Source organism: Colias philodice, chromosome 11 (assembly GCF_061535455.1).
Source record: "Colias philodice isolate Cphi_HAF_F1 chromosome 11, ilColPhil1 Martin Lab GWU primary, whole genome shotgun sequence".
NCBI lineage: Eukaryota > Metazoa > Arthropoda > Insecta > Lepidoptera > Pieridae > Colias > Colias philodice.
The window spans coordinates 9705370-9726700 of NC_143096.1; the positions used below are offsets into that span (position 1 = coordinate 9705370).

Below are 21331 nucleotides of genomic sequence, written 5' to 3' on the forward strand. Positions count from 1 at the left end.
AACGCCGCAATCGCGACCGTGTTGCGATGACAGAAGACGCACAATACTAGACTAATGCTTTTCCCCGAAAATATAATTATGTAGTCTAAATAACGAGGTCACGAATATTTTTTGTTTTTTGTCGGTCATTTAAAACTTTCATTAGTGAATTCGTGCGCGCTAAAAATTCCACTTTATTTTTCTTTAAGTTGTTTAATTAAATCGTTGCGAATGGGGCTCGGCTGCAACATGAATGTTTTCGCTGTAAACGACGTCTGAAACTTTTTAAAATTTACGCTCGCGTTTTAAACCTAGGTAGATAAAAGTAAAACTAACTGGCCTTTGAGTGCAGCGCGGTTTGTTTAGCACTAAAATTGTGGCTAGTTATGGAAAAGTTAAGCAATTAGTGTTGAACCGACATTTTTGCAAATGGCAACCATCGCGAAAATATTCTGGTTCATTTGTGCACTAGAACTTGACGTTCGAAGGAAATCGAGTTGTGAAATCGACTACGATTAAAAAACTATTTTAAAGTGAAACTTTTATTACATCGTCTCAAACTTTTTGGTCTGTGTAGCGCATGTCGCGTGACGGTCGGCTGCCGAGTAGGTATAAAGCAGTGTTCGGAACCGTATGATAATTATCGTACAAATACGATAATTTTGTGCCTAAGTTTCACTTTTACCGTATGGTTTCATAAAACCACACAACATTTTTTTTATCTTCACTCTGTTAGTTTAATTAATGCAAGACTTTTTTGAGAAATTAGAAAATTAATAATATTCTTGCAGACTTTCTCAGGCATACGTACCTAGAGTAAAATTTTAATTATAATGCTTGCACAGAGGCACCTAATTTACTAGACTAAAACCTAGGATTCTAGGTTTTCAGCGTTAGCATTCAGGTGAACAATAGAACAGCAAAACGCTATGCTTTTCTTCAATTATTTTCTATTTAAATCTTTTGTGTATCTTAGGTTTAAATATTATATTTAATTATAAATTAATAACATATTTCAATCAATTTTGAAATATTTATGTAACCAAAATATTTTTATATTCAGTTAAAATTAAATTAAATAATTTGAAACAACGATGTTTCGAATTTCCGTTTATTTACGTTTTGATCAAGCAGAAACATTTTTAGCCAAAACTGCTGTTTAAAATTAATTAGTCTTTAATACAGGTTATATATGGGGAACATTTAACATATTTGTATAGATTAAAACTACACCTAGGTCCACTATTCTAAACATAAAAGATTCCAACAAAATATTCACCAATAGCTCAATACCAAAAAGGTGTACAAAGAAAATCAGGATCGTTGGAAGGTATTTTTATGGCCATTCGATTAGACAAAGGTGTGTGGTATGTGAGTAGAGATTAAACATTCTCCGGCGTCGCATTCCGGCCCTAGGTTGCTTACAACCCGTGGAGTGGCAGTGATCGCGGGTTGTTGTTAAGTTGATTGGTTGCTTTTTGTTCTAGATGGCCTCAAATAGGTATATTAATAAAAAAGGGGTTAAGATTAGGTATGTCGGAGATCCCCCCCCCCCTGATATTACCGAACGCAAGCGCATGACTCACGAAGTGCACTTGGACATGGCCGTGGTAGCGGACGGGCATTCAAGTATTGGAGCTCGTGCCGAGCGGACTTGTCTGTTCGAGTCTATATCAGTCTCTATATTAGTTTGAGTTTAGATTCACTATACAAAGTATTCATTTCAGTTCATTAGTGATTGTCAGTGTTAGATTCCGTTTATGTCTTTTGATGCTCGAAGTTACCCAAGACGCCCACTGTAGAGGATATAACCAGCCCACATAGTCTTAGAATCCAGCCGTCCCCGATATCAGAAGCGGGATTGCTTTGAGCACAAAGAATAAACGTGATTTTTACAATCGTCATGTGGTAATGTAGACACGTTATAAAATTATTTTGGAGGTGCAAATAGTATCATGCGACGTTTAATCGTAGCCATAAGAAAACCGGTGAGTGCTTACAACATACAACAAGTGGAACAACAACGTGCGTTATGTAATGCCATTATCCGTTGATCTGTGTTTTGAAAAAAGCCGTTAAAGTTATTATTTGTTACTATTTGCTATTTATGATGCGTTAAAGTGCTTTGCAGTGTCTATCATGTCTCTTAATTTATTTTCTGGTAGCAGGGGACACAGTAAGGAGAATTGTTACCGTATTGTGTAGCGTAATGTGACTATGTTGAGCCCGCTGCGGCTGCTTGTGTTAACTTGCAGGGTGGCGAGCCTAGCGACGTGAGTGCCTGTCGGTGTGTGTCGTCGGGTTGTGTGCGTCAGTGGCTTCGTGGCGATATGTGAGCGTGAAGGAAGTTGCCACTTCAACCGTGTTGTCGCGTGTTTCACGGTTTGACAAGCGTTTGCAGCGTGTGGCCCTTGCTACTACTGATATTGTTGCCGGGGATTGCTGCAGCGAGAGCTCAGGGCAGCCGCCTTTATGCGGTGAAGGGCTCCGCAAATTAGTGACATTTACAGGACAAGTGCGAGGCGTAACAGGGCTGCTTCGCTGACTGTGTGCTATCAATAAGTTTGTAGGAGACCTGCGTGTGAATGCCATTCGCAGACAGCAGATGGAGGGCGCGCGACGGATCAGCAGTTCACTTCCTCTTAGTGCAGGGTTTAACCATCGCGAGTCATTTGTTTCATGTGTGGCGTGTCTGGCCACTTTGCATCGGAGTGCACGGGCGGAGAAGGTGCTAATGATTGCACTAGGCATAGAATCACTGAAAACCAGCGGGTCAGGTACATCCACGTTGCCTGAGCGCAATCATTGAGTCAACACGTTCCGTGTGGCAAACTTATGGACAACTGTGAGTCATACATGTTTAGTTTTGTTTCTTGATAGGTACTGAGTGTATCCTTATCAGAGATATTATAATTGCTAGTAGTAAATTGACTAGTAAGCGTTTTTAATAATAAAATTAATTTCAAAATTAATTAATTATTTTCAAAATCATCTGTTAACATTATTGTAGACAGTTCATAACAAGGTTTATGGCAAGTTACAATGGGGGATTACTTTTTAGTAATTTTAATTTGTGTTGTGCCTAATCATTATTATGATAGCGATGCTAGCTTATTAGGTTGAGAAATTAAACACAAAGTTTACATGTGTGATATTTAATGTGTTACATTATTGTGTAATAATGTTCTCATTTGTAACAAGTCTGATACGACAAATTGTTTTGATTTTTATCACGCTTACATTGGCTTCCTTTATTGTTCGTATGTAACGGACTCGATTTTGAACTACCTATGAGACAGATTTAGTTCACACTGTGTACATTTACTAAGGAATAGTGACAATACAATAATTTCATCTTATTGAAGCGTGTTGCTTAGTTAATTGAGTTTCTCTCTATTATACACTGGTACCGATAGAAGAGAGATACCATAGAGATTAGGGACATAAGTCCAACATGCAGAGGCGTGAATTTCAATTAGAGAATTTCAATGTGTTGTTTTAGTGTATTATTAGCACTAATTTACCATCTCGAGTTACAGTTGAAATATGTGTCTGTTCTAGAGGAGTTTTGTGCGTTGAACGAGCAGCAGATTGCGTAACAAAGTGTCAATAAGTTTTTAACAGCTGGATTAGTGAAACCAAGTAGCTATCTGGTTAGCTTCTCTCGTCGAAAAAGGTGCAGTGCGCTTCCGAGTTGTAGCAAGGAGTGGAGTGAGTGCTTTAAGGAAGGTAGTATCTTCTTTCAACCTATCCAAATGTAAGTTTTGAAAGCATATTGTTGAATACTTATGCTTTGTTATTAAGGATGGTAAAGTACAGTCACATAGCTTATACAGCTTCTTATATTTTCTGTTTGTTTATTAACAGTTTTCTTAAATTATAGCACTATTGTTTGTGCTTACAAGTTAAAAGGGAAGTAAAATTGATTAGTGATTACTCATCATCACATGAGCTAATCAGTCGAACGTTTGTTAGTCTTTTAACATCACAGCCTATTCTTATGGTGTATGATCCCGGTTCACATAGATGCGAGCGTGGATGGATGTGGTACTGAACTGATATGGAAACATGACGGTAGTAGCATCCAGTTGCTTACTACAGACGTAGAACTACTGCCTTAGAGACCAGGTTTTACTCCCATGCACACGAGACCGCAGTTTAAGTTGCAGCAGCATAGCAGTGGTTAATGCAGTTATGCACTTCAGGTATTATTTACAGGTTTGCAAGTTTGCAGTGGTGACTGATTGCACTTCGGTGGGAGCCGTTTAGTAAAAAGCAGAGGAGTGTCTTCACGTGTTCACAGGTAGAGAGGGTCTGTCTCCAGTCTATCGACTCTAATATCATTCATGACAGAGATAAAGGGAGCTAGTATAAAGGAGGTTGGTTGCCTTTCGAGTTTCGCGCAATGCACATTCGCTGTCACAGTATGTATTTCGTTTATTCCAAATTGTGTGGGGCAGAATCGAGTCAAGCTAGCTGAGCTTTCCGTTGACTGGCTGCCAGGACCATGAGAGGCACTTGGACGTGCAGAATGAGTTGTTACATGTTGAGTTATTACTGTTGTCTGGAAGACATATGCGGTAAGGTTGCAAATTATTTGTCAAGGTGCAGATAAAATGGTAAAAGATCAGTGGTACATAATATCCACGATGTAGTCATGCATCTGGGTTACATGTCTAAGTTCGTGCGTAAGTTCGTTGTCAACCTTATCACTTGCTAAATCTCTAAGCCTAGCTCAGGTAGAATTCAGGCAGAACTCTTGAGTTAGTATTTCGTGCACATTGATGCTACAGGGGAAACTTAGTGGGAAGAATGATGTAAAGGAGTATGTTTAAGTCTAATTGAGTCTTTCACCCGATATGTTTTGCTCTATTACTTTAAAAATGTGTAGAGTGGTTTAGTAGTACTAGAAGTAGTATAACGGCACTAGAGGCCAGTGTTAATTTGTTTTGATAACTAGCCAGTATTATTGATAATCTGGCAGGTGCTTAGAAAGTAAATGTTTTCTCAGTTATTTTGTAAAAAAATGATAAAGTTACATTAAGATGTAGTCTCCACTGGGGGTAGTGGTGTTAATGATCAGGTAGATCGTGACGAGTACGCTGAAAAGGTGTGCTCATGGCAGTCATCATTCATCATCGTCATCGATATAGTCCACTACTGGACATGGCGTCATCGTCAACATAATCAGCCTTTTGCAGTACACTGCTGGACATGGAAGTCATCATCATCGTCATCGTCAACATCATCTGCCTTTCGTTGTCACTGCTGAACATGGAAGTCGTCATCGTCATCATCATCAACATCATGAGCCTTTGGTTGTTCACTGCTAGACATAGCAGTAGAGTCTAGCAAACATCGATATTGTCAAGATACGTTAGGTGACGTATGACTGGCAATGGACTTCACTATAAACCGTGTTACAAAAGCTAGATAGCTGAAGGAGCTATTATTTGTTAAAGGAGACTTTGGGGTTAATGTCTGTAATTGATAATGAAGTCGATCAAGTTATGATAAAAGTAAAGCTTCTCTAAATGGAAATTTAATGTTGGTGATAATCTTATTTTCGAAATTGAGGAAATAAATCAAAGCAAGCTTGACATGAAGTTGAAGGGTACGCTTAAAATTGTTGAGGTATAATGATAGTTACCATTTCAAATCATTAAATTCCAAAATCCTCACAACAGAGTCAGGAAAATATCCGACCATGAGGTTATTAGTAGTAGCTAGTAGTGGTAGTAGTTAAAATGACGTAATTAATAGCTTTGTGTAAAAGGGGAGATGTAAAATGTTTTATCTGGATTTTGTAATGCATTGTAGTGCCGTTTGTTGAGTGGTAGTAGATGCAGTTGCCATTTTTGTCTCTTGTCTGGTTCTTCGTTACGTTGGAGCGTTAACAAGTAATGTCGTTGTAGCGGCGGGCTATCCTTGCTTTCGTTGATGCAAAAGCAAGATGAGTCGTTGCAGCGATGACATTTAGAGTTATCCTTGTATACGTTGGTGCGTTAACGAGATGAGTCGTTGAAGCGACGACCTTTTGAGATATCCTTGTTTTCGTTGTTGCGAACGCGAGATGAGTCGTTGTAGCGACGTTATTCAATGTTAGCCTCATTTCGTTGGTGCGAAATTGTGGTGTGTCGTTGTAGCGACGATGTTCAGTGCTTTAGTTATTTCGTTGTTGCGAAATTGCGGTGAGTCATTGTGTTAACATTATTCAGTGTTGTGTTCGTTTCGTTGGTGCGAAATCGACATGAGTTGCACTGGAGTGCTATACTTGGCAGTCACAAATCAGTTTTTTATAGGTTGTTTTCTGTTATAGATTCGGCCCTGGCTTGAAAGTGAGAGAACGGAAAAAGGCAAAAAAGTAGCATACAATAATTAATTTAATTTGTACTACAAGTCATATCTACTAAAACTGAGAATAATACAATTCTATAAAAAGTAGAGTAAACAGTTCAAATTTAAAAGTATAAAAGTCTTACTACTTATTTTATAAAAAATTCACGCACCTCAATAGTTTATTTAAATTGAAATCTAATAGCGTTTAGAATTTCAATAAAGCAGACCCGCTTCAGTCTATTCTATGGGCCGCTTAGCTCTCTGGCCATTGAGGCCTAGCATGCGGCTAATGTAGGTGCGATTTACCGCACTCGTTTCAAGTAGTTTGTTTAGATCGTGTTCATTGAAAGCGATTTTAATTTGTTTTGTTTTACGTAAATTAGCTCGTACTAAATTGTCCTTTTCGTTTTATTACGTGTAAAAAAGTAACGGAACTTTTTGCTTTTAATATTTCGACTTTATCACGCAAATTATTGTGTAGTATCAAACTCTGATTACTTAAAGATTCTTAATATTATGTAAATCGATTAAAGACCGGAAAATACTGTTACGATAAAATTGAAGCTTTAAATACACCTTTTCATGTTTAATCTGTGCCGTATTCGTTACTTAGCCAGGCACAATCGGTTTTAGATGAAAGTTCAGCTGAAATTCGAATTAAGGACAGCCAACTTCCAGGAAGCCTCTCAACTCAGCTACGGACAAATAGAGTTTGCAGCGTGGAACGCAGAACACATTGATATATTTTTGACTGATAGATAAATTCCACGAATTCAAATAAGAATAAAAATGCACGCCGGTTTTATTGGAACAAGATTACTATGCCAACTAGTTCGATTCACATATTCAGTTCGAGTATCTCGGTTGGCCAACATTTTCCTATTTTTTCCACATTTTCATGGAGTTAGTTTCAAGTATATTCGCATCAGTAAACAGTTCGACACGTCGACATGGCGACGGTAAACTTTTGATATATTCAGCGAAACTTTGGGGACAGATGTTCGAAAAACGAGTAATGCCTTCACGCCGCATTTATTGAATAATTATATGGGGTGAATTAAAATATGTGGAACTTTGATTTGGAGTGGCTGTTTATAATAGAACGGTCATTTTGACGTTATGAAAATCATATTTTAAAGTTTATTTTGTTTTAATTTCCAGATCATTTAATGGATGATTTACTATTGGGAGTGTTGTTTTATTTTGATTTTTAATTGGAACCTCAGTTTGCATAACTACGAGTATTCACGCAGTAGCATTAGCTTAAGTATTCTGTGGCAGTAGTGAGATGAGATGCTGATGGAATTTACATATTTGATTTTTGTTATTGCAAAAATCGTACATATTTGATTTTTGTTATTGTTATACAAGTAGGCAACAAAATCAACAGATCGATCGAATACTGACATCACCATACAGATTCTCCCCCCAAAACTGTCATCGAAGTGTAAAATTGCTTCATTTTTGTCAAATATTAAATAACCGTCAATCCAAACAAACGACTGTCCAATTTATTCCGTTTGATGTTCAAACAATGCGATATCGTACCTACCATAATTAAATTATAAAGACTTGTATTGTTGTCTAAGCGGATTAATTTACCTGAATAATTTATTTAATCTGTTAAAATTGAAATTCAGTCTAGATAAGTTAACTTTCATAATTCCAGAGGAATGAATTGTACTGTTATTCGTTCCAAAAGATTTTGTTACTCCAACAAAACTGCGCTTTCATACCTTTTATGTTTTTTTGTATCCTTTGTGTATTTTGTAAATAAGTGTTTTAAGTTTTGAATGGCTTTTGTGATTTCTAAAGATTAAAAAGCTAGATTTTGCTATTGTTTTATATATTTCATTCGAACTTTGAATGAGATATTAATGTTGCAAATGTGAGAAACATTACTTTTATTAATCTTTTCATGATCGTTTTTTAACCTGTGGAAAAGGAAATGGGAGCGATGTGTGAATGTTCATTATAAAAAATATTTAGCATTATATAGGCTAACTTGAATATTTATAATTTTTAAAGTTAAGTTTTAAAGTTTAAAAGTAAAAATCATTGCGAATAGTGTTGCGTTTTTCAAAAGGAGATTTGTTTTGATATTCGGAACTATAAGTCCTATAGATTTAGTACTATGTTTATAATTATAAGGTTCAGTTTCTATCTTCTAGCTATACAGGGTGTAATCGTTAAGTGTGCACAGGCGATTATTCCGTAACTATTGCAGATATCAAAAAACTTTATACTTATATCGAAAGCCCTTTACCTAATGAGTAAAATGACAACAATAACTTTTTAAAACTAAAACGGGAAATATTCAAAAAATTTACACCAAACACTCCCATACATTACGTATGAGATTTGACTATCCTAAACATGTACGGTAATATGAAAAATTTTGGTTCTTTTTTTGAATTTGTGGTTGAATTACTTCGCAAATTTTAATAAAAATTCATTTAGAAACTGTAAACAGAGCTCGATGTGGAATACAATGGTATTCCAAAACGAGGACGTCACTTCGAACATTTGCTTTGAACACAAAATGTATGAAAAATTCAATGTATGGGAGTGTTTAATGTGACTTTTTTGGATATTTCCCGTTTTATTTTTTAAATGTTATTATTGTCATTTTACTCATTAGGTAAAGGGCTTTCGATGTCAGTATAAAGTTTTTTGATATCTGCAATAGTTACGGAATAATCGCCTGTGCACACTTAACGATTACACCCTGTATACAAAATACAATAATTTTTAACCTTACTCTATACCTTATGTACCTTTATATTATAACCAATATAACATTCTAGCGTAATATATTGAATTAAACACTTTCTTTTACAATTATGTAAAAAAGGGACAGCGGTGTCGGAAATATGCCTGTAGACCTTAAAAAATTGGGGGAAATAGCATGCAAAAGTTATTTTTCAATATATCTGCACATTATCTACATCACACAGAGATCGGTGAAGGAAAACATGTGACATCTCCCAACCCGCACTTGGCTAACGTGATGGATTATAGCTTAACCCTTATAGGATTTTGTCCTTGTAGTGCGAACGAACAGCAGACTATTTGTATATAATACTAGCGGTCCGCCCCGGCTTCGCCCGTGGTACATATTTCGCAATAAAAAGTAGCCTATGTCCTTTCTCAGGTATCCAAAATATCTCCACACCAAATTTCATGCAAATTGGTTCAGTAGTTTAGGCGTGATTGAGTAACAGACAGACAGACAGAGTTACTTTCGCATTTATAATATTAGTATGGATTGTAGTATAATACTCTTATATACTATAGGAGATATATAATCATAAATTATACTTGCACAACAATTCTAATATGGTGTGCGTTTGAAATCATGCTATAGCTTCTTTACAGCCCAGTGTTATATTGATACAAATATTTGTTTGGTTTTTGTGTGTTGCGATTGATGATTTAACGCAAAAAAATAATATTGTTTTACTACGTCTTTACCTAGTGACAGTGGACATAATTTTTTTTCTTCGGGTCAACGCGAACGTGGGCGTAGCCGGAAAAAGAGGCTAGTAGAGCATTAATATTAACATTGGAGAATATTACCTCAAATAAATATTTGACGTGATTAATTTTCAGTAATAAAATCGAATGCATGATTAAAAATTCTCGATGTAATAAAAAATATGCTGCAAAGCCGATAATGTCGTATTAATTCCTACCTACTTCCTTTGATAGAGTGGATTTTGCAGTAATAAGTTAAAAAATTAAACGCTACAATATGTTAAATTAAATATTTTCACGATTTTATATTAAATTTAAGTAATATTTAAAATATAGCACAGTAAAGTTCATGTTAGGGTTACCATGTGCCAGAATTACTGTCCTGATATGCCGTAATATTAGTGCCCTTTTTTCTATATTCGATTCGTCTATATTAGACACGTGATTGACGATAGGTTATTATAGTAAAGCATTATAACATTGTTTAATAGATTCCAATGGTAATTTTTTATAAACAACCATCTTTGAAATAACTCTATCTGTATTTTGTAGAGTGCTCTACTTTTGTGACCTTTGTGTGTAAAATATCATGTCATTTTCACAACATGACTCTTTGTAACATACCTGCTTGCTACCAAAATTTACCAACCAATCATTTGAACCGGATTTCAATACTAACCTATAACCTTTAAGACATAACATTACAAATTCCGAACTTTAATTTACAGTAGATAACCCTGGCAACCCAATTCTACGTCCTACTTCGCACAGCTGCCTGCAGGCTTGCACTTACATAGCGAATAGAAACAATAGACCGGCCACGTGTTAAAACCATAACGCTATATTGTGTCGGAACGGTATGCGTTTTCGAGCTATCGAGTTGTGGATACTTGGGATTTTTTGATTCAATTGTTCTGTTGATGTTTGTAGTGTTATTTTAACAGCATCCGTGTTCTATTGTATTATATTATTTAATAGATAAACTAAAAAATAACTTAGTGTTTTGTTTCTGATTGCAGTGTTATTTTAACAAAATGCGTGTTTCTATATTCAGTGTTGAGGAAAAATTATGTTGAATACTCTATATATGGAGAAATCGCTAAAGCTATTCAAGGCTGTATAAGGCTACGTCATATAATTTTTGTATAGTATGCTCATATTAACAGTATTCTCTATAAACTATTGTTATTAATTCGCGAACATTAAAAATGAATGTTAAATTAATCAAGTATGAAAACAAAATTCTAAACTATATTGGACATTCTGTATCTCAAACGTAACTATATTTGCATAGCTATGCAAAGTTTATAATATTGAAGTTAAATTAGAGAATAGTTAGTGTGTAGTTAGTTGAGGTAAATCATTATAGTTAATACTAAAATATGCACACATATTAATTCATTATGTGAGCCCGCCAGGGAACTTAATACGTGATTTTCTTAATTAAACGGAAATATCTTGTAGTTGTATGCTTGCTTTATCTATTAAAAAAATAACAATTCATTATTTATTATACATTGAATACACAGGCAGATATGAAAAAATGCTTCTTACGTACCTACTAAGAGATCGGTTGTGTCTTCGATGCTTTAATATTTCTATATTTTTTACCCTCCTATATTTTTCTATATCAATTATCCTCTATGATTTTAATAAGAAATAATCTTTTTTAAATAAGCAAGATGAAATAAAATAAACATAACATAATATTTCGTCGACAAATTAGTTTACGGTAATTACATTTGTTTCGTTACCGTGTAATTGATCGTGGTGTCTATTATCGATGTTTGGCACAGAGTATGCAAACAAAGGTTGTCAAATTATTTTGCAACTGTCATGCACCACGACAGTCGAGACCTAATCTGTGGTCGACACTTGTACTTCCGCATTCGATCGAGCCGCTCCTCTGCTGTGTGCGCGCGCGGCGGCCATTGAAACACGTGTATCGCATCGGATAATTGGGCGCAAATTCATCGAGTGCTGCAGCATCTCCAAGGTACGTGGTGCATTGTTTTTGCTGCTCACTATTTCCGAACATCGATTTTGTGTTAACGTAATTTTCCCTAATGTAGTAGAAGCCACCCGCTATTTCGGCTTGGTGCGATTCTACATTATTTCTGGTGCCGAAACCCGGGAATTTGCGTATCAATTATCATATTCAAAAGCTTATGGTATTACTGGTCACACGTAATTCATAATCTAAAATCAAATTCAATTCCGTTCGTATTAGGTTCTTTGTTTAACAAAGTAGGAAGTTGTTATAAGATCTATTTAAGCAAACACTTATTTTATCGGTGCTTAAATTCAAACGGCTTAAAACAATTTCATATTCTAAAACTTAATACATATTCAGAAGTACAAGTCAAAAGCGTTTAATTATTGTAGGAACTAGTTAAGCAATCACATATTTCATCGGTGCTTAATTTTACACAGGCCTATAGTAATTTCACATTCCAAAACATAATTCATTCACGTTACAGTTTATCCTAACTACATAACTAATATTAAAACGTAATATTAGGTTAAATCGTAATATAAAATAATTTCATTTTATATTAATTATACTCGGGGGTAAATCGAAAAACATTCTAGCGGCTCGCGCAGCGCATCATCACTTTAACTTGTTATTGAAAGTTATAATCTGTATTCATTCACATTACCGTTTCATGCGATTTTCATCCTTAACTTCATATGCGTAAAGGTGAAATAATAATTTCATTGTTTCATTTTATTTCATTGTTTGAAAAATTACATCGAAGATTAACTTTGTTATTTTATTGTTTGTGTTTAAACGTTTTTACATTTTGTTTATTCGATATATAAATTTAAATTTAACAAGATGTCTTTATTAACTAAACATTCAACTCGGAAGTTAGGTTCTTTGAAAAAATTAAAATCTAAATCGGTGGATGAATATTATACGACTAAGGACTTATCGACATTGCGTAGAAAACGTACTATAGCGCTTAAAAGATTATCGAAGGCGTTAGAAATAGGTAATGCAGCTTTGAGTGATCGTTCACAATACGACCTATTTTTATCGTATCATCAGGAAATTAAACAAATCGTTTCAAATTTCGAAAATGCTCATTTTAATATACTCGATCTGTCGGACGACGCGGATAATGAAACTGAAATTGAGGAACAATTCGATGAATTATATTTTCAGATACAGTCTATTTATATTAGTTTAACTAAACATGATACAAATAATTCGATTAACTCGAACATCAATTCATCGAATATCCGTTTACCTAAAATTTCATTGCCACATTTTTCGGGCAATATCAAGCAGTGGCCTGTGTTTTATGATACGTTTAATTCTTTAATTCATAACTCAACGTCAATTTCGGACACGGAAAAGTTTCATTATTTAATTTCTTCTCTTAGCGGGGATGCGTTATCGGTGGTTAAGGCGTTCCCTATGACTCATGAATATTATCGCGACGCGTATGAAGCTCTTATTAATCGCTATAAATGTAAACGAACATTAGCTTTTACTTGTTGGCAAGATATTTTAAACACTAACTTCATGCATAACAACGCAACTGAGTTTCAAAAGTCACTCGACTTATTCGATGAAAATTTAAATATTTTAAAATCTATTGAGTTACCGATAGATCGTTGGGATTTTGTTTTAGTTTACCATATTTTATCAAAATTAGACAAGAACTTACGCCGCGATTTTGAGGAGAAATATTCTAACGTGGAGTTGCCGTCTTATGATCAATTAAGGGGGTTTTTGCGTTCTAAATGCGAAGCCTTATTACGAGATACACATTTTTCTGGTGTGAACAAATCTTTAAAGCCTTCGACTACTCAAAATCAATCAACGAAACGTTTCAATTCAAATGCACTTGTTGCTATGAACAATAGATGTAATTCGAACGATAAGTCTAAAGTTTATTCAAGTAGCTGCGCGTATTGCCATAAGTCGCATTCTATTTTTTCTTGTCAAGATTTTATTAGTAAATCGATTGACGATCGTATGGCTATTGCCACTCAAAACAATTGGTGCTTTAATTGCCTGAAGCCATCACATCAATTAAAAAATTGCAAATCTATTTTTTCGTGTCGTATGTGTAAGCGTAAACATCACACCTTACTCCATCGCGATCATAACACTAAGATCGAATCAAATCAAATCGGGTCGTCGCTGGTGTCAAGGTCACATACGAATCATACAGTGCTGTTAGCCACAGCTATCGTTCAGGTTAAGGATGCTTCAGGTAATATGCAATCGTTTCGTGCCCTGTTTGATACGGGCAGTCAGAGCAATTTCATAACAGAATCAGCAGTAAAACTTTTAAATTTAACGCCGGCTTCAACAACCGCGGCAATTAGTGGCATAGGAGAAGCGGATGCACCTATTATTGGTGACGTCACTTGTTCTATCGGCACTAACGGTCGAATTCTATTTAACTTGGATATGCACGTCATATCTAAAATATGTGGCGATCAACCTATCGCTCAACTTAATTCATCAAGTTGGTCCCATATTAAATCGTTGCCGTTAGCGGACCCTGGTTTCGATATACCTGGTCCCATTGACATTTTGCTTGCTGCTGATGTATTCGCTGACTCTGTTCTTAATCAACATATCAAGGGAGGTGTCAACCAACCTACCGCGTTTAATTCAATCTTTGGTTGGCTACTTCTAGGTAAAACTAATATTTCATGTAGTAGTCTGTTGCAGACGTTGCCTGTAATCGATAATGATTTAAATTCATTAGTTCATCGTTTTTGGGAATTAGATTCGGTACCGCAAACTTCAATGCTAACTCCAGATGAGTTATTATGTGAACGTAAATTCGTTGAAGAACACTCACGTGATGAATCTGGGCGTTATATTGTTCGTATTCCATTTAAGAATAATTCAGAACCGACATTTGAGGGCTCTCGCGAAGTTGCTTTGCGTAGGTTCTATGCTATCGAACGTAGGTTGTCACGTGACGCTTTGTTAAAATCGCAATATGTCGACTTTATGTCTGATTACATCGAAAGTGGTCACATGACAGTGGTTCCTGCAGCACAAGTTGGTACAGGAAAATACTACATACCTCATCATTGCGTTCTACGCCCTGACTCTGCGACCACACGCCTCCGCGTTGTATTCGACGCTTCTGCGAAGGATATGCATTCTAAGTCACTGAATGACACACAACTTATCGGCCCAAAGCTACAACCGAATATTTTAAATCTACTTTTACGCTTTAGGGAACACAACGTTGTCTTCATGGCTGATGCTCGACAAATGTTTAGACAGATTGTAGTAGCGCACGAACATCGTGATTACCAACGCATTTTCTGGAGGAGTTCTCCTGATGAGCCCCTCTTAGAATATCGTTTAAATACAGTCACATATGGATTAGCTTCGTCTCCGTTTCTCGCTTGCCGTACTCTTCGACAGCTTGCTGAAGATGAGGGAGATTCTTATCCACTCGCAAAACGAGTACTACTGTCTGATGTTTATTGTGATGACGTCACAACCGGATTTTCATCGTTAGAGGTCGCTCAGGAAGCAAAGTCGCAGATTATTAAACTTTTTAAGTGTGGACAGTTTGAACTTAGGAAGTGGGCTAGTAATAAACCGCAGTTATTGTCTGATCTACCCAGTGATAGTTGTTTGACTGGATCCGTATCGTTAGACAATTCTGATAATCAAATTCTTAAGGTATTAGGTCTTAAATGGAATCCATCCACAGATACGTTCGTTTTCGAAATTGAATCTACTTATCGGCCATGTACTAAGCGTTCAATTCTTAGTGAACTCGCTAGGGTTTTCGATCCGTTAGGTTTTTTATCTCCCATCACAATTCAATCAAAATGTTTAATTCAGAAGTTGTGGATTCTCGGCGTTGGATGGGACCAAACGCCGCCTAACGAGATCATCAATACATGGAACAAACATCGCACTCAACTTAATCTTTTGAGTGAACTTCTAATTCCTCGGCAACTTACCTGCACGGATGCTGTATCGTATGAGCTACATGGGTTTTGTGACAGTTCTACCCTTGCATACGGAGCTGTCATCTATTTACGTGTTACAGATGCTGTTGGTAATATTCATGTTTTCTTCGTTTGCTCTAAGGCTCGAGTTGCACCTCTTAAACATACATCGTTACCACGACTCGAGCTCTGTGCTGCAGTTCTTCTATCAGATCTTTATAAATTTGTAAAAGATACGTATCTTTCTCGTATTCATATTGATTCTGTATATTTGTGGTCTGACTCAACCATCGTTTTGTCTTGGCTGCGTTCTCATTCTTCGCGTTGGACAACATTTGTCGCGAATCGTGTCAGTCACATACAGGATATCACACCAACAGACTGGTGGCATCATGTATCCTCAGGTGATAATCCTGCTGATTTGTGTTCACGAGGTTTATTTCCGAGTGAGCTTGTGCACAATGCCTTATGGTGGGCGGGACCGTGCTGGTTAACCCAAGGTAGTGATACTTGGCCTACGGATACAGCTGTTGTCACATCAAATGAGGAGAAGGTCGTTATGGAGAAGGAGCAACGGAAGGTAGCTCTTTCCGCTGAAGAGAGAGCTCCAATCGAACCAACAATAATTGACTCTTTACTTAATCGTTATTCATCATTTCAAACAATCGTTAACATTTTGGCATTTGTATATCGTTTTATCAATAACTCTAGAACCCCAGCTCAAGCTAATCGTAATAATTTCATTAATAACGTTGAAAGACATAACGCATTATTAAAAATCGTTAAACATGTACAGAGTCAGGTCTTTTCAAACGAAATTGCTAATCTTAAATCAAACAAACTTTTATCGAAACCTTTTCGAAAACTCAATCCATTTATCGATCGATTAGGTATTCTCAGGGTGGGCGGTAGAATTTCACGCGCAGGTTTAGAATACGAACAAAGGCATCCAGCCTTTCTACCGTCTGATCATCCATTAACGTTTTTAATTATCGACAACATTCATCGTAACTACTTGCATCCGGGCATCAATACTACGCATTTCTTACTTCTTCAACAATTTTGGATCATATCGGCAAAACGTACTGTACGCAATCGTTTAAGCAAATGTATACAATGCTATCGAACTAATCCGAAGCCATTACAACCGTTTATGAGTGATTTACCGTCATACCGTGTTAATCAAGTCAAACCATTTTCTATAGTAGGCGTCGATTTCGGCGGACCGTTTCGTATTAAATTAGGCCCACATCGAGGTGCTAAGATTGAAAAGGCTTACCTTTGTCTTTTTATTTGTCTTACAACAAAAGCAGTACACCTCGAGGTGGTGTCTACACTGTCCACTGACGCATTTATAGCTGCGTTACGACGCTTTGTGGCACGCCGTGGTCGATGTAACGTGATACACGCGGATTGTGGAACAAACTTTATCGGTGCAAGAAATCAATTATCGTCTCTTATGCATCAAGCTTCTAATTTAGAAAAGATCGAATTTAAGTTTAATCCTCCATCAGCTCCTCATTTCGGTGGTGTATGGGAAATTTAAATCAAGGCGGCTAAATCTCATTTACTTCGTGTAGTTGGTGATCAAGTTCTTACGTTTGAAGAACTTACAACGCTTTTCGTGCAAATCGAAGCAGTATTAAATTCGCGACCGCTTTGTGCAATCAGTTCGGATCCAAATGATCTATCGGTCTTAACTCCAGGCCATTTCCTTACCTTAGAGCCTTTGACAGCTGTCCCTGATGAAGATCTATCAAATGTTAATATAAGTCGGCTTCATCGGTGGCAGTTGTTACAATCATTTCACCAGAGTTTTTGGTCCAAATGGAAACACGAGTATCTTAACTCACTAACACAACGCGCCAAATGGACTAAGGATTCTAAACCGCTTCAGATAGGCTCAATGGTGATAATTAAGGATGAAAATCGTGCGCCACTACAATGGTCTCTTGCCAGAGTAGTGGATCTTTTACCCGGTTCTGATGGTGTAGCTCGGATTGCAGTAGTTAAAACAGCGAAAAATCATATAATTCAAAGACCGTTGGTTAAGTTATGCCCTCTACCAATCGAGGACTAGCTTAAATCGTTTATCTTTCTTTAGTATCGTAAGGTATCTAGACATTAAGTTATCGTTAGCAATAAGATATCGTGTCTGTGTAACATCTATCGTGTTATACAGAATCAATTAGTTAGGTAACTAGTTTTTATCGTAATCAATAAGTATCATCAATAATTATGCGGATCATTCTTATCGTTCTCGTTCCCATTATGTTCTATTTATCGTCTGACCAGAAAATACCATAGGCATTTTGGTGGGCGGGATGTTTCGTTACCGTGTAATTGATCGTGGTGTCTATTATCGATGTTTGGCACAGAGTATGCAAACAAAGGTTGTCAAATTATTTTGCAACTGTCATGCACCACGACAGTCGAGACCTAATCTGTGGTCGACACTTGTACTTCCGCATTCGATCGAGCCGCTCCTCTGCTGTGTGCGCGCGCGGCGGCCATTAAAACACGTGAAACGCATCGGATGATTGGGCGCAAATTCATCGAGTGCTGCAGCATCTCCAAGGTACGTGGTGCATTGTTTTTGCTGCTCACTATATTCCGAACATCGATTTTGTGTTAACGTAATTTTCCCTAATGTAGTAGAAGCCACCCGCTATTTCGGCTTGGTGCGATTCTACAACATTAATTATGTTTTGGTACTAAATAGCGTAAAACTACAGCTTTAAATTGAAATTTATTAGTGGCCTTTTGTTCGTGATTTATGCCCTGGTAAATAGGACTGGGAATGAACTGTGAAATTATACTTTAATAATAACCAGCAATCCGTCAAATAGCTATTGCTCTTAACGTTTCCTTTGATATTCAGATTTCACGGTTTTATTCACGTTTAAAGGCACAATATTTTAAAATCGCCACTTGTATTTATAGTCCAATGGCCAATAAAATTGAGATTGTTTAAGTAGATATTTAAAAAGCTATATAAAATCGCAGATGTGTATCTTTACTAAAACTGATCTATTTGTATTCATGTTAATATGCAATTTGACACGACTTTATATTATATCACAATTTATAAGATATTTCTTGAAATTTGTACCTATACAAACGTAATGTCAAATAATCTATATTCCTATATAACAAAAAATTAAGATGTATTCTAAAATTTATAGGCTGTCCAAAACTCATAAATTGCATTGTATTTGATTGCTTTGTGTCCTTAAACTAACAAGAAACAATGCAACAAACGCTAGACAGCAATAACAGCTAACAGCTCGTTCACTTTACAATAGAAATCGTGATACATTTGAGGAATATCACAAAAATTCTCCATTTCTCGATGCACGTTCACTTGAATCTACGTCTATATCCTGTCCTGGAATCCTTTGAGTTTTGGTCCGATGGAACAAAACTATATGCATGAATCGAAAATCATGTTGTCATAACTAGGGATTCGAATTTGTAAAATGTTTTTGAGACGGTTTCTTTTCGTCAAGTAAATGTTCGGATTTGGGAGGCATGTTTGATGAAATGTTTTCGATTGGTTATTGATTAATTTGTTTTAAGTTTATTGATCTGAATAAATTTGTGTTAATGTATTTCTTTTAATATTTGCTATTTTAATGCACAGTATAAAGTATTACATTTTAAAATAACGATTGTTTTGCAAAGAGCCGTATTTTTTGTTCATTTTATTATATTACAATTTATATCATAGACATTTTTCCTGCGACATTTAATTCAAAAACTTTTTCCAACAATTTGTGAAGAAAGGATTCAAAATCTGTAAATATTGGTGATATTTCTTCCTCGGTCGTTCGTTCACCTTTCCTTTGTATAAAATTTGTATTTTTATACGCCATTTTCGTAGCTATTTTATTAATTTTAACGACGAAAAGCTTTGTAATTGCCATAAATTTGTGCCATCTATAATTTTATGTCTATCTATCTACATAAACTTGCAAATTTAAGTACGCCACTGTTCAGCAGTTATATAATATTAATGAAAACTATGTACAGTATTAAATATTCGATTTCTAACTAGCGAACTGCACACTACCAGAATTGATATTTCTCTATAAATATTGATGAAATGTCTAAAATAAAGGATATCGCTCACTGGGACGCTTTCACAAGTGACAAAAGATGAAGAGATGGTTCACATGATGCAGACACTGCAACTCTATAGAAAACCATCGATGACACGTTGTAAATTACGTAAGAAACGACGTAGCATAGTACGTAGCAGACTACGTAGCAGACTACGTAGCAGAGGACGTAGCAAAATACATAGCAGAATACGTAGTAGAGTACGTAGCAATATACGTAGCAGAGTACGTAGCCGACTACGTAGCAGAGTACGTAGCAGAGTACGTAGCAGACCACGTAGCAAGCTACGTAAATTGTTTCAATTGAATATACCCATTAATATCGTTATTGTATTTCATCTTCTAACTAGTTCTATCGACTCATAAGATTTGCTATCCATAAGCATCTGTGTATATTGCTAATAAATACCCTTACGGCAGCATCTACACCCGATTAAAACCAGTTTATATCTCAAAATGTATACAGTTCTAACCTGTAGAAATATAACAATGTACAAAATAACACGAAATGCTTATAAATGAGCGCCAACCCTAAAGTTGCGTTTGCGTAACGTTTGTGCCATCAACGAGGAGCGTTTTCAAATTTGCGTCATCAAAGCAAATGTACACAAGTTACTTTTACGAGTATTGCTTTTAGATTGCTATTTATTAACAATTGTTATGGTTTCCAAGCTGTTTGGTAGAATGTAGCTGGGACTTAGGAAGCGTCGATTAAAATAAATGTATCAAGTAGGTAGTTTAAAGAAACATGTTGTTACAATGGTTGACTGTGAAGGGAGGTAAGTAAGAATTTAGTTCATTCTTTTTCATTATTACATTAAGACGATTTATTAATTGCTTTATGTATGTTATATTTCAGTACAAACAGTACAAAAATAACGTAAGAGTAGAAAGAAAAATAAAACATCATTTTTAAAGTGATTTATCTGGTAAAAATTCCGTAAGGACTAAAATTGGTTATACAAATCTCAGCTATACATTTATAGTCACTGTATTATAAAATCATAAATTATTTAATAGTGTTTATTATCTTGTTATTAAAAGTATTATTAAATTAATAGAAAGCTATAGAAAAACCAATTAACATGAGTTAGCAACTTTTTAATTAAAAAAGCATTAAGTTTTCTCCAGTGAAGTTGTATCAATGCAACAAGTAACAATTAAATCTCAACCCTAACAGCATTTATATATTTTCATTGCTTGTCATTTGCAACCTTGGTCATTTCAAGTCATAAACCATCAAAGCATCACAATTTAGGATTAATACTCCATTTGATGTAGGGTTGCCAAAATTTATTCCTGAGCACGACGGATCTAATTCGTCTCCGGGTCTCTGTGTTTTTAGAGTTTGTTTTTAAACAGATATAGATAAGTGGATTAGTTGAAATTTGCGAGCGTGACGTAGACATTATAAGACCCGTCTAAGATTAACTTCATTACCGAGTTCTCGCCGCCTTTCTAATTCA

At 35.8% G+C, this 21331-nt stretch overlaps 1 protein-coding gene across 1 annotated transcript; it reads left to right on the forward strand.

Annotated features, from left to right (window-relative positions):
* Positions 1-14029: 14029 nt before the first annotated feature.
* Positions 14030-17824, forward strand: LOC149484817 (uncharacterized). Its single transcript, XM_089700909.1, has 2 exons — positions 14030-17270; positions 17325-17824. Exons 1-2 carry the CDS (start codon positions 14030-14032, stop codon positions 17822-17824), a joined length of 3741 nt encoding a protein of 1246 aa, XP_089557035.1.
* Positions 17825-21331: the final 3507 nt, after the last annotated feature.

Coding starts and splice junctions, on each gene's coding strand:
- LOC149484817 (XM_089700909.1), top strand. CDS start 14,030: ATGCAATCGTTTCGTGCCCTGTTTGATACGGGCAGTCAGAGCAATTTC. Junction 17,271..17,324: donor TCCATCAGCTCCTCATTTCG/GTGGTGTATGGG, acceptor TACTTCGTGTAG/TTGGTGATCAAGTTCTTACG.